Raw genomic sequence first — 14,804 nt, 5'->3', positions numbered from 1 at the left:
ATTTCAGATACCGAATTGTAGCCAGTTGAATTGTTAACATTGAAATAATAATATTGAAAATGTGATCACTTGTCAAATTTAAATCCTGTTTTCTGTGGCATTTCAAATTAAAATCCCGGTGGCACATATTTACTTCCATACACGGAGAATCAAAATATTTCTTTGGTGTCATCTGATGGCATCTTAGTGCCAAACAACTATGTTGACCCAAGGGGAGGAGCTTCATTTAGATAAACCAAAATGAAATCAAATGTTTTCAGATTTTGGGATCTTTGCGGCAGGACTTGGTCTCGATTAGTTTAATGCTGATTTCTTCAATAAAAAAAATATGTGATATATACTAGATTTTTTTGTGTACTATTTACTCCACCATATAAAAAGTAGCCTAAAAAATTAATTAACCCCACTGTTATGAGGAAGCGATTATTTCCTTCGCTGTGTTTGAATTAATTTCACTCATTCCTTGCTCCATGAACATGATTTTTAGTGTGCTTTAATATAGTCGACTACATAAAAATGTCGTCATAGTTTTTACCGGGTATGTTCGTGAATGACTCGCAACACAGCCCAGGAGTGTGGGACAACAATTACTTCATTTATTATTAAGTTGAAATGATAGTTTCTGTGTTTTTCTTGTTATATATGAGTAAATGTATTCATATTTTTGGGGAAATAAACAGGTTTTGATTCCTAATGGTTGTCTTGATTATCTTTCCATGTTTCCTCCAGTTTGCTAAACAGGTGTTGCCTTCATGAACACCTCGTTTTTTGTAACTCCCCCGCCCCAGACCACGAACTTAATAACCCTCCACGCGAATTACATCGCTCATGAGTCCAACTAATGCCTCATTTGGGTGTGAAACAGCAGAGGGGAGGCGCCGAAGTGGACAAAGGACTCCCCCCACCCGGCTGCTGTGTACGTGCAGCGGGTCTCGTTTCTGCTCGGTTCTACTCGGCAGTCGAAAACCGGAATCTCTTTTTTTTTTCTTGCCTCTAAGCAGGCGGAGAAAAAGTGCACACGTGGAAACTCAAGATTGATGTGCGTTTCAGCCAATGGCAGTTCGAAATTGTGACGTCGGTGACGGCTACCGACCAATGGCAGCTCTCGGGGAGAAAATGGGGAAAAAGATGTTGTGAACGGGTCGGAGCCGAAGAGGATTTTTTTTTTTTACACTAAAAGGGTTGATGTGTACTTCGATGAAAACAGTTGGACAAATGATGTAAAATTGAAAATGTTTTCATTTTTAACTTTACTAACTTTTTATTTTTGAAACATCCCGAGACAAAGCTGCTCAGGGTAAGAACCACGCACCCCCTCCTTTTTATTGTTTTTCCACTATTTAGGATGCAGCGCTTTTGTATGTGCTTTTAAACTTACTTAAAAAGGAAAAAAAGAAAAGTTGAGCCCCACAAAACTCTTTCCAACTTTTTGTCTTTTCGTTAACGTTGCTAGTGTTAAAAAAAAAATAAAAATCTTGGTTTTGACAAAATTCCTACAAAATGAGGACATACGGTACATTTTCACACGTTTTAAACATTTTAAGTAATATTTTACAGAAAATCCGAGCTAACGTAACCATTAATTTGACTTTTTTCATATTTTTTCCAAGTATTACCTGAATTGAAAAATGTTTGAATAAAATGCCTCCACTTGTTGCACTTATACAACGCGACCTTCCACTTGTTTTGCAGTTTTTAAAGTTTTTTTCCATAGCATTTTTATAACATAAAAACGCATTTCTGGTTATTTTTACATTAATTGGTTGTTATTCTATTTGCTTTTTGCCCATCCAATAGTCCTTTTTCTATATTGCTTATCCTCATTAGGCTCACAAGTAGGCTGGATCTGATTTTGGATTATGGAAAAAGATTATGAAACATTTTATAATTTTAGCACTCTCACCATCTTGAAAGACATTTATATATATTAAAACACACTTTAAACATTTTAATTGTAACACAAATTTGAATGCTATATTAACAAGTTGCCAGTAGATCATGGATATTTAAAATACTATACGTAATGTAGTATCCGTGAACGTGCGCGTGCATCTGGTGGAGTGCCGAGTCGCCTCGGCCAGTCTGTGTGTGAATGTCTCGGTGTGAGTTGTGGCTGACAGCTGTTCTTGCGGGAGTCTGTCTTTTTGCGTGTTTTTGTTCTTTCAATAAATTGCTGAAAAGTGCACCAGTGACTGTAGGTCTGTAAGTAGCCCAGTAGTACCTTGAGATCCATCCATCCATCCATCCATCCATTTTCCTAGCCGCTTATCCTCACGAGGGTCGCTGGGAGTGCTGGAGCCTATACCAGCTGTCAACGGGCAGGAGGCGGGGCACACCCTAAACTGTTTCCCGGCCAATCGCAGGGCATATTGAGACAAACAGCCAGGCTCACAATCACACCGAGGGGCAATTTAGAGTCCCCGATTAATGTTGCACGTTTTTGGGATGTGGGAGGAAACCGGAGTGCCCGGAGAAAACCACTGTGCTGCCTATATATATATATATATATATATATATATATATATCTCATTTGTCATTCTTTGCAGAGGATAAAGAATATATTCCTTCGATGTGGTTGTTTTTGATACACAGCATGCCCCCTTTTTTTGGTTTGGTTTAATTTGACAGTAACCCTTAAGGAAAAGCGCCGTATAGCGCTCGTATCTAAAATTCTTGCAAGTAAAAATTGATGGCTAGTATCGCAAAAACACTTGTAAGTCAGGTAGGTCACTTGTATCTCAAGAAACAAAACGTGATGTCTAATCATTGAGTTTTTAATTGACATTTGCTGCCAATTATATTTCATTTTCATAATTAACAGGGGGAAAATAACATACTCCTCATTTGTAAGCCCCCGCCTCTATGGCTGTGATAGAATTGAGCGGTTTCCATGGGGACGGTCTTGTTGCATCCATGCGGGGTCGGGGGGGGTTCGGTCGCTGCTAGGAACAAACATCTACTCATGTTTGAGTGTGCTCTCTTTTCAAAAGGTAACCTCTGTCGCTCCATCCCCCCAAAATAGATGCTCACGCAATCAAATCAAGCAGGTTGCATGAAAAATCCCATCAAGAGCGAAGGTTTGCTTTGTTTGTGCCGAGCCACAACAACGAAGCTTGCATATTCCTTGTAGTGACCTTTGTAAGGATAAGCTGCTTTGAAAATAGGCATAGACAAATTCAGTCCACATTTTTTTTCATTGTTTTAACATATCATTTTTTAGATGTTTTTTTTATTATTTTTACATTATTATTTATATTTGTGAAGATGATCAGTTATTGTCATGCTTTTATGTGTTTGTTTGTCACACTTCTGTTAATTTTTAATCTTTTTTTTGTTGTTGTTGTTGTCCTTTTAGTTTATATATTGCCCCCCCCCCTTTTAAAATATTTTTTGCTATCTTTTTTCTGTTCTTTTATTATTATATGCTGTTTCCTGGCAGCATTTTGTCATTTTTTAAAAATTTTGCACAAGTTTTTTGACATTTGTGACCAAGTTTTTGTCTTTTGGTCTTTCTTGACTCTTACTTGGGCGGCACGGTGAAGAAGCCGGAAAGCCTCACAGTTCTGAGGTCCCAGGTTCGATCCCAGACCCGACTGTGTGGAGTTTGCATGTTTACCCCGTGCCTGCGTGGCTTTTCCTCCCACATCCCAAAAACACGCAACATTAGTCGGACACTCTAAATTGTCCGTAGGTGTGATTGTGAGTGCGACTGTTTGTCTTTATGTGCCCTGCGATTGGCTGCCAACCAGTTCAGGGTGTACCCCGCCACCTCCTGCCTGTTGACAGCTGGGATAGGCTCCAGCATGCCTTGCGACCCTTGTGAGGATAAGCGGCAAAGAAAATGTTTGGGGGTTTTTTTTTTTTGTCCTTTTAAAAAAAAAAATGGTGACATTTTGGGAAATGTGTTCTCACAACAGCAAAACTAAAAGTTTGAATGCAGTTTTGTCCATCAGTAAAAGCCATAATTACACTAGATATGTCTGTCCTTGTCAACTGGTTCGTCATTCTTTTCCTGTACATCATGGCCGTCTTCTGATTTTGTTACGTTATCCAAGGCCGGTTTAGCGCCATGGGAAGCTTCAAGGGCCACGCGCTTCCCGGGAGCTTCTTCCTGCTGGGCGGCCTCTGGTGGACGGCCAAGTACTCGCTGTGGCACGCCATCCGCCGGAACAAAAGCATCGGCTCCACCCGGCTGAGCGGCAGAGCGGCACACCGCCGCCTGGAGGTCGTCGAGAGCACGCTTGTCCTCTTTTTCTCGTTAGCGGGTGAGCGTAAGCGGTCGCGACGGTGACGACTGACCGCCGCGGTTGACCGCCACTGTTTTTGGGTCCAGGGATGCTCGCCGAGCAGTTCTTAAACGACGGGCCGCGACTCAGGCTGTACGACTTTGCGGAGAACCAGTGGAAAGACCTGATGAACTGGCAACACGCCACCATGTATCTCTTCTTCGGCCTGGCGGGATGCGTGTCCTTGATCGTGCACACCACGGAGGCCGCCCCCCTCGCCCTGGACAGGGTGTTGATGGCTGTCGCCTTCTTTAACGAGGGTAAAACGTGGCATAATTTTAGCGTTAAGGATTAGGGTTTATGCTGGGTTAGAATATTTTAAAGCACAGGTGTCAAACTCAAGGCCCGGGGGCCAGATCCGGCCCGCCAAATGATTTTCCGTGGCTTGCGCAGGCAAATCACATGTATCAACTTTTATGATTGTTGTTTACTATCTAAAGATGTGTATGGTTTCACAGTCGTAACGGGCCTCTGAGGGAAACCGTAAGTACAAAGTGGCCCGTGACAAAGACGAGTTTGACACCAATGTTTTAAGGGTGGGGAGTGGGTTAGGTTGTCATCGTTAGCGTTCCTTTTTGCTAAAACTCACCTGCGCAATGCAGCGTCGCAAATGATAGTGCAGCACAAAATGATAGTTGGCACTCGCCAAAACTACTCCAGAGAAGATGAGGTGTTGTTGTTCTTACAGGATTCCTGTTCCTGTACCACCTCCACGGCCGGACCATGCTGGACGTGCACTTGCATATCCTCCTGCTCTACGCTGTCTTCGGGGGGGCCCTGGTGGCCTTCCTGGAACTTTTCCACAGGGGCAACATCCTCCTGGAGCTGCTACGCTGTGCCCTGACTATGCTGCAGGGGAGCTGGTTCTGGCAGGTGCGTGGCAAAAGTACCGTAATTCCCGGCCTACAGAGCGGACCCAGTACATCTGTAATGGAAATACCATTTGGTACATACGTACGCCGCAGCTGTGTAAAAGCCGCAAGTGCCCACATTGAAACCCACGTTGAAACACGAGATATTTACAAAGAAAGATGGTACACAAAGTTTAACGCTAGCGTGGCGCTAACACAGGCGTGGCGCTAACGCTGGTGCGGCGCAAACAGTGCCGGTTCCAAAAAAAAAAAAAAAACTTACCGGTAAAAATCACTGTGACACGCCAGTAACACAGCAGCAACATGCTGGCACAGCGCTAAAAGGCCCAATCTAAAAAAACCTACCGGTAAAAGTCACAGACACGTGGCAGTTACACAGCAGCAACACGCTAGCATAGCGCTAAAAGTCACTTCCTCGACACATATATTCCACCGGTCTCACTCTTGCCTTTTCCCCTCGAGCGCCCCCTTGCGGCCGTTAGAAAAATAAAATGCACAAATTAGCTGCATCACAGCATAAACCGCAGGGTTGAAAGCATGTGGAAAAAGTCTCAATTTGTAGACCGGAAATTATGGTACTCACGCTCTGTCTGCAGAGCAGAGATACTCATGTCAAATCAACATTTCATTTTTTTTTTTTTTCTACATCGTCATCAGCCGAGGTTCAAAATGGCCTTTGATTATGACAAAAGCGAAGGGTAAAAGGAACGTGTCAGTTTTCAAGAAAAATAACGCTCTCGTAAATTACAGACACCAGGAAAAATCCAATTATAGTAACTACAGAAACCAAGTACAAAGTATTTAATATTGCCAACTTCCCAGCAGAGTCGCTCGTGTGTGGCGCCGCTAAGCAGCCGTCCGACTTTTCTTTCTGTCGTGTTTGCGTCTCAGATCGGCTACGTGCTGTACCCTCCCAGCGGTGCCCCGTGGGACCCCAAGGACCACGACAACGTGATGTTCATCACCATGTGCTACTCGTGGCACATGGCCTTCGCCATGCTGGCCGTCGGCCTGCTCTACTGCCTGGTCAGCTGGTGAGGATAAGCAACGCAACGCACATAATTTGTGAATGACACATTGGAAATGAGTCAATATACAGCTTGTACATTTCCTGACCCTTCAAAGTGCCTCGCTACACAGTGAATAATGTTTCATCCGTTTTTTTCTCACCCAAAATTGCCAAAAGACAATATTGCGCGTTATACATGGGTATAGGGATGGAAAATGGATTATACATAGCTTGAACTTGGGGGTGCGATATTACGGTGATTCCCAAACTGTGTGCCAGGGTACATTAGTTTTCTGTGAGCGCTCTTCAGGTGTGTCGTGGGAAGTTATCCAATTTTATGTAATCGCTAAAAAAAAATTATTCCAAGAAATAATGTATCTTTATTCATCTATTTATGCCAGTGACAGACAGAACGAAAAAAAATCATCTTCTATTAGATGGCAGGAAGTACATACAGTAAATAGTCGATCCATTTTTGGTGCCATTTACTTTTGTTGGTGTGCCGTGGAATTTTTCAATTGTAAAATATCTGCCTTGGCTCTGTAAAGATTGGAAAACATTGCGTTATTATACATGGGTGAGCATTATACACGAGAAATTATGGTAGCCATTTTCCCTCTCGGGGAGTCATGTGACTTATTAGTGTTAGGAGGTGGCAAGGTTTCAATGGGTTACATATGGAAATAATTTATTCGTTATCCAAGTTGAAATGACGCTAACGTCGTCCTCCTCCTTGCAACAGTGCGGTGCGCTCCCGACTTAAGAAGACCCCCGCGGTGGAAATGGGCCTGCTCAAGCGCGGCGACAAGGACCCCGAGTCGGAGGACGAGGCGGTGTGAAGCGGACGCTTCTCCACCGCGCTGCTCATCATTCAAAATCAGGGATAGGACGTTTGAGGCGCGAGCAGTCTCGTGGCTGTGGCGGATTTTTCCGAGCGGCGCCCTTCTTTGCCAAGCTGTCCGATTTCTCATTTGATGTCATTACGCGCTAATATTTTTGCTCTTGGACAAGCAACAACGCATCTATTTATGTAGCAACAGAAGTGTTAAGAAATAATAACAGTATTTAATGGTGACATGCACTTTATCGCAGTCTCTTGATGTTTGTTGGGTTATTGTACGACACTAATAAAAGATATGTCACGTCGAAATCAAACGGCGGGAGCGTATTCGTGCAGTGGAGGATGTACTAAAAATGTACACTCCACGTGCTTCATTTTTTCCCCTTATTTTCTCTCAAATATTATCCACACAAATATTATGCCCTTAGTATTTGACTCCTGCAACGCGGACAATTTCGGCAAACCAAATTTCTCAAAACGAGATCTGTTCTCGACAAACCACACGGCGAAAGCCTCGCTAGAGTTCTCGATCAAGCTCTACTCATACAAAAATCGGGTACTTCAAAGGTTTTAAGTCGAAAGATTACGACGTGCAGGTTTTATCATTCTCCGACGCGATATTGCCACGATCGGCGTAAATTGTACGGGTCGGAGCAGCGTAAACACGAAAGAGAAAAGAGGAATTGCACAGCGTGGTGATAGGTGGGATGCTCGTGTTTTTGGAACGTGGGAGGAACGTGGAGTACCCCGAAAAAACCCCACACACATTTCCAAAGAGAGCGTGCCAACTCCACACAAGAAGGACCTGAGGCGAGATTTGAACTTGCAACCTCTTGAGCGTGACGAAGATGTGTAGTTACTGTTTGCACCGCACTATTTGTCTATGGCCGTGAATTGTTTTATTATAGTTTATAACACAACACATTGTAATTGCAGCAGGATCTATGAAAGGCCACTAGGTGACCAGAATGTTCTTGAAAACACTTTTTTGTTCAATAGTGTTTGTTATTTGATGTTCTCAAAGGGTGTGTAGTTTTGTTTTTTTTTTTTTTTCCATTATTTCACTTTTGGTTTTACAGTGCACGCACGTGCCAACACATTAAATGCAGCAATGCTTACAAAGGCCGCTAGGTGACAGTGTCGCTCTCGCAAACATACCCTGTTCCCTCCTGATGCGAATAGTTTAGTTTTATATTCGTTTTGCACATATAAGATTTTTTCAAGTTTTTTTCCTCAGATATGAGCAGTCGTTGGTCGAGTTTTTGCTTGGACTTCCCAACAACTACCAAAAAATTTGTGCTGCGAGGTTTTTTTTTTTTACAAAATCAGTTTTGACAGATAGCGAAGACATCTTTTTTTAAAAAAAAAAAAAAAAAAAAAAAGCAAGGCAAGGCAAATACCTGACAATTTAAAATGCTGAGTCAAGCGTCTCTGGGGTTGCCTCGACAACGACAAGGCGCGGTGTTCGGTTTCTCGTGAAGAGCGAGACCTCCTCTCCGACTCGCTCGATCTCAGGTGAGCTGGTGGTGACGTCATCCGGCCGGTCAGGTAGGGAAAGCTGTGCGGCACGAGGAAATACTCCAACATTTATTCAATATTAAAAAAAAAAATTGTTTCTTTCAATAAAAGTAAAATAGAGCATCGGCGTCATGGATAAACTCAAGTCGGTTTTAAGCGGCGAGGAGACGCGCAGAGATGACAGAACGGTTTTAGAGGTGAGCGGCAGACGATTAATCGGTCCCCGGTTTGATTTTCAATGAACTGGATTTTGTGTGCGTGTAGACCGTGAACGAGGCGTCCACGCTGGGCTGGGGGACACGCGTGAAAGGATTCATCGCCTGTTTCGTGGTCGGCGGAGCTTGCGCCATTCTCGTAAGGCTCGCTTTCGGACGAACATTTGAGATGTTGCGTTGCGTGCTTGTTGTCGTTTGACTGGTTCGTCTGGCCCTCGGGAATGTTGCCGAGGTTCCGATGTGCACACTACACAGCAGGGTTAAACATTCATCATATTTTTTTTAAATTCACTTTCATGGAATGTGTGTATGAATGTGTTTCTCTGAAATGGTTTTATTCAAACTGTATTTATCAGCTGGAAAGCGTTGGCCTCACAGTTCTGAGGTCACGGGTTGAATCTTGGACCCGCCTGTGTGGCCTGGGTGGGTTTTCTCCGCCCACACCCCCAAAAAAATGCGACATTAATCGGACGCTCTAAATTGCCCCTAGGTGTGATTTTGAGTGCGGCTGTTTGTCTCGATGTGCCCTGTGATTGGCTGCCAACCAGTTCGGGTGTAACCCCGCCTCCTGCCCGTTGACAGCTGGGATAGGCTCCGGCACTCCCCGCGACCCTTGTGAGGATAAGCGGCCAAGAAAATGAATGGATGGATGGATTCCATTCAATTATTTAATGCGTGAAATCAGTGTTTAACATGGAATGTAACCAATATTTATTCATTATAATACAAATATTATTTGTTCAATTTATAACTATATTAACTATATTATATTTATGAACTATTCTTTATTGGTTTCATCTTAATTCAAAATGGTGTTTGTTGATTTAAATATAATTGTAATACGGGTCAGCTGGAAAGCATTGGCCTCACAGTTCTGAGGTCCCTGGTTCAATCCCGGCCCCGCCTGTGTGGAGTTTGCATGTTCTCCCCGTGCCTGCAAGTGTGGCTTTTCTCCGGGTGGGCGCTCCGGTTTCCTCCCACATCCCCAAAACATGCGACATTAACCGGACGCTCTAAATTGCCCCTAGGTGGGATTGTGAGTGCGGCTGTTTGTATCAATGTGCCCCGCCTCCTGTCCGTTGACAGTTGGGATAGGCTCCAGCACACCCCGCGGGCGTTGTGAGGATAAGCAGCTAAGAAAATGGATGGATGGATGGATTTTATTCAATTATTTAATGTGTTAAATCAGAATTTAATTTGGAGTGTAACCAATATTTATTCATTATAATACAAATATTATTCATGCAATTGGTAACTATAGGAACTATTTTATATTTATAAACTATTCTGTTTATTGGTTTCATCTTAATTAAAAATGTTGTTTGTTCATTTAAATATAATTGTAATATGGTGATATTTGAACTATACAGCTTCAGACAACTTTCTTGATTGCTGTAACATTATTTAATTATTAATTATGAAATATTTAATATAAAATGTGTTGACAATGAATGTCAAACGCAAAATTGTAATGCTGTAAAATTGTCCGGGCCTTTAAAAAGAAAGTTTGCTTTGTGTGCGTTTTGCAGGGTGTTTGTTTACTTTTCCTCCCCAGGATCGGCCTCACCCTCTTCATCGTCTTTTACACTTTTGGCAACATTTGTGCTTTGTGCAGGTCAGTGTGTATGATCATATTTAGTCATCATTCATTTATGTACAGTTGTCATACAATGGATGTAAAAAAAAAAAAGGGCTGTTCAAATGCCAGATTTTTATGAAATAAAAAAATGAGAACAGGATAAATCATCTCAAATCCTTTTCTCCATGAATGACACCTTTAATTTCTAGAAAAATGATCTTTTCAAGACGACAACTAAATATTATAAATACTGAGATAATGTGGTTGCAAAAGTGTGCACACCCCCTTATAACTTGTTTTCCTGTGTTCAAAATTACGTATGGTCTCTCTCTCTTTTTTTTTATATCACATGAATGTGGCATTTGAACAGGGGTGTGTAGACTTTTTATATTGACTGCGCGGTGTTCCGGTGATCCTTTGTGCCACACAGCACCATGTTCCTGATGGGCCCCGTGAAGCAACTGAAGAGGATGTGCGACAAGACCAGAGCGCTGGCCACCACCATCATGATCGTGAGTGAGCGCGTGCCCAAAAACGAGCGCGCACAACTTTCAGTTTTTGCTGACAGTCATAATAATGGATTTAAATGCACTGGATATAAAAAGTCGACACACCCCTACTCTAATGGCAGGTACAATATATGTGATGCTGTTTAAAAAAAAAAAAAGAGACCAAAGTAAATCGTTTCAAAACATTTTTTGCGCAATCAATGTGACCTATAACCCGTACAACACAATTGAAAAGGGAACTTAAAAAAACAACTTGGAGAATGTGGTTGCACAAGTGTGCACACCCTCTTACAACAGAAAATGTGTCAGAATTCGTCAAGCGCATTCAAACTCGTATTAAATGTAAGTCTATCTATCTATCTATCTATCTATCTATCTATCTATCTATCTATCTATCTATCTATCTATCTATCTATCTATCTATCTATCTATCTATCTATCTATCTATCTATCTATCTATCTATCTATCTATCTATCTATCTATAGTACAGCATATGTATTTAAATTTTCATTTAAATTGTCAGAACTAAACATAACAAAAAAATTGAAATAAATTCCAGATAAAGTTGATGTGTTCAGAATGAAACAATGATAATGAAATGATAGTTACAGTAATGATGATGTATAAAATCATATATAATAGCCGTCATGATAGATGGATACATGATGGAAAAAGGGAAAAAAATAATTTGTAAAATAATTTTTGAAAATTGTCTTTTCAATTGAGAAATTCTAATTTCTTAGTTATATTTCTCTACAATATCTTTATAATATAATATAATAATAATAATGGATTATTAATAAAATATTGTTTAATACCTGTATTTTTATTATCATTAACATAAAACAAACCAACTTTAGCACCTCAACCGTATTGCAAATGGCAGTATACCACAAAAAAAAAAAAACTCCACTATATTAATGTAACGTTGTGAACTGTATCATGTTTCTGCAAATGCTTTTTCCATAATTTAATTGCAGACTTGTCTCGTGTTGACGCTGTGCGCCGCATTCTGGGTAAGCGACTTACCGGGTCGTCATTTCACGGGCTTTCAGTTGAAGTGGACTTGGCCGTAATGGTGTTTTTTTTTTTTTTTTTTTTTTGTCTGCAGTGGAAAAACTTTGGCCTGGCGCTGTTGTTTGTCATCCTGCAAGTGTTGTCGTTTACCTGGTGAGTTCGTCGTCGCTCTCAAAAATAATCAGCACGCGTTTTTGGACAATGTTGGACGTAAATTTCCGAATTCTTTGCAGGTACAGCCTTTCGTACATCCCGTTTGTCAGGTTTGTCATTTTAACATTGTCGCAAAGTCTTACCGTCTCACGCGAAAGTCAGTCCACGCCTCACATTTTTCGTAAATATCTGATTATATCTCTTCATGGTTACACACTGATGAAATTACACTTGAAGGTGAAGTCTGGTCATTTGGATTAGTAATGTATCCCATCGGTGATGTCATATGTACTGTACCTTGAAAATTTTAGGTTAATCCTCTCTCATTTAATGTTTTTTTGGGGGAATTTTTATCGGCAATTACGAATTTTCACAGGCGCCACCATTTTGACGAGTCACACGACCTACGTGCATGTGTGTGACGTATTACGTGCCCCAACAAAGGCTCTACACTCTAAATTGCCCCGAGGTGTGATTGTGAGTGCGGCTGTTTGTCTCCATGTGCCCTGTGATTGGCTGGCAACCAGTTCAGGGTGTACTGCCCGTTGACAGCTCGCATAGGCTTCCCGTGACCCTCGCGAGGATAAGCGGCTAAGAAAATGGAGGGATGAATGGATATAATAAAGAATATAAGCCAGAAAGAATTATGAAATTGTCTTTCCAAAGGTGTTGCTGCACTGTTAAAGTGCAGTAAATGTATGATTACCACAACACTGATACTAGTTTCGTTAGCTCATCCGTGGCGTTTTAAATTGTTTGCTAGCATGAAGCTCGACAACTTTCATCTACAAAATTAGCCAAGCGCCTCGCGGCTCACATTTCGAAAAGCTTTCAGGTCGGCTCACCCGTAAGTCAAGCAACCACTTCACGGTTACTTGTTTGGTCTAATCTGTTTAAATATGACTTTGCAGGGACGCCATCTTGAGATTGGTCGCCATGTGCATGAGATGAAGCTTTTTCTCCACTGTGTCAATATTGTTCGTTTTTTTTCAAGCAGGGGCAGATCTTTATTTTTCTCTTCCTCCCGTTTTCAACAAACGAGAGTGGGGTGCATGTATGTCCATTGTGTATAATATTTCATTATTGTTGATCTTGTTAAATGTTCACACACATGCTTTAATGATACTCAGGCTGCTGGATTTTGATGTATGGTCAATTTTTAAGGATCGTTAATTTAAGTGTTTTTGTTACAAGTGACTGCTACAGTAAAATGTCAACACAAATAAAAAATAAAAATCACAAATATGCTGGTAAAGTTTCTTTTCACAGCAAGGGTCACCGACTTATTTCTTGTGTACTGATTTAATGCACAGGGCGACCAGTTCGATATAAATAAAATCTTGCTTGGAAATCTCATCTAGCTTGTCTCTGTCAGCCATTTGGTTTGATTATGAACTACAGTACTGACCTTTTAACCATTAAATATCATCACTTCCAAATTTACACTGAGTGAGATTTGAAAAAAATAATTCCAACAACTAAAATGACAGTTGAAGCCACAAGTTTGCATACGCTGTTCATGTTCACTGTTGCAAGTCAAATCAGACTAAACCTGTTCCAGGTCAGTCAGGATCACTACAATTATTTAATTTTGTTAAATGCTACAATAATGAGAGAATTTATTAGATAATTTTAGATTATTTTCTTCAAGGTCAAATGTTTCCATATACAAAAAGTACTACTGTATGTCTTTAAAGAACACACGGTAGCCTGAATGATGAGGTCATGCCATTGGAAGCTCCTGATAGGCTAACTGACAACATGCGAGTTAATTGACAGCACACATGAGGATGTTTTTAAGGTCACGTCTCAAACTCTCTGCTTCCTTGTTTGAAATCATGGGAGAATCAAAAGGAACCATCCAGGAAAGCAGAGAGAGAATCGTGGAGCTCCACCAGTTAGGCTCATCCTTGGGTGCAATTTCCAGATGCTTGAATGTGCCATGCTCGTCTGTTCAAACAATTATACGCAAGAATAAACATCATGGAATGTCCATCCATCACACCCCTCAGGAAGGAGATAGACTGTGTGTTCCAGTGTTTGGGTCTGAAATGTGTGAATCAACCCCAGAACAAAAGCTGAAGATCTTGTTAAAATGAATAAATGAGTGCCAATCCGCCGGATGAAGCTGGTGAGAAAGTGACATTGGCCACAGTGAAACAAGTGCTGCAGTGCTTGTTATCAGTGACCGTCGGACTCAGGCGGAGCGGGTGGAAACTTTCAAACTTCTCGGTACCCACATCAGCGATGACCTCGCAAGGAACAACAACGCAGCGCATCAACAGGAATCCCTAACAGAGACTGAACTTTTTGAGGAAGCTAAGAAAATTTGAACTCGCTTTATTTTAGTTTTATCCTTTAGATTATTTGTCTTTTTTTTGTGGCTTGTATGAGGTACCGTTTCATTGTAAATTATACATCCTGCATCACGTGATGAAGACAAAGTGCCAGGCAGATTTGTACGAATTTCTTGTTGCATCTACTGATATTGAAATATTACGGAATTAAGGATGAAAGATACGTGGCTACCAAAAAGTAGTCGCCGTTGAATAGGATCGACTTTTAGCGTTTGGGGTTTAAAAATTAAAGTTTTCGAATGAAGCGGGTCGTTTTATTGACTTTCTGTATCACGTGACGAAGGCGAGCGTCCGTATTTTAATTTTGTATTTTATTCGAATAGCCAATTGTGTCAAATATGATTTCAAGAATAAAAATAAATTCAACACTCCTCGGTCCGAACGACTTGCAGAATCTGTTTTTAAAATTCTGGTGCAGCGGGAAATTTGAAAGACTTCCTGCATCAC

General features: G+C 41.3%; 2 protein-coding genes across 2 annotated transcripts; both read left to right on the top strand.

The window, feature by feature from the left end:
• The first annotated feature begins 947 nt into the window (after positions 1 to 947).
• Positions 948 to 7,510, top strand: tmem45a (transmembrane protein 45a). Its single transcript, XM_061826245.1, has 6 exons — positions 948 to 1,297; positions 4,056 to 4,265; positions 4,334 to 4,546; positions 4,975 to 5,159; positions 6,050 to 6,192; positions 6,910 to 7,510. Exons 2-6 carry the CDS (start codon positions 4,070 to 4,072, stop codon positions 7,004 to 7,006), a joined length of 834 nt encoding a protein of 277 aa, XP_061682229.1. The 5' UTR covers positions 948 to 1,297; positions 4,056 to 4,069; the 3' UTR covers positions 7,007 to 7,510.
• A 944-nt stretch (positions 7,511 to 8,454) lies between these two features.
• On the top strand, positions 8,455 to 13,236 carry sft2d2a (SFT2 domain containing 2a). Its single transcript, XM_061826246.1, has 9 exons — positions 8,455 to 8,556; positions 8,638 to 8,723; positions 8,791 to 8,880; positions 10,271 to 10,356; positions 10,751 to 10,832; positions 11,811 to 11,846; positions 11,942 to 12,000; positions 12,081 to 12,110; positions 12,912 to 13,236. The coding sequence occupies exons 2-9, from the start codon at positions 8,658 to 8,660 to the stop codon at positions 12,949 to 12,951; spliced, it is 489 nt and encodes a 162-aa protein (XP_061682230.1). The 5' UTR covers positions 8,455 to 8,556; positions 8,638 to 8,657; the 3' UTR covers positions 12,952 to 13,236.
• Positions 13,237 to 14,804: the final 1,568 nt, after the last annotated feature.

Source organism: Syngnathoides biaculeatus, chromosome 7, assembly GCF_019802595.1.
Source record: "Syngnathoides biaculeatus isolate LvHL_M chromosome 7, ASM1980259v1, whole genome shotgun sequence".
Lineage (NCBI taxonomy): Eukaryota > Metazoa > Chordata > Actinopteri > Syngnathiformes > Syngnathidae > Syngnathoides > Syngnathoides biaculeatus.
This window is presented reverse-complemented; position numbering and strand designations above follow the sequence as displayed.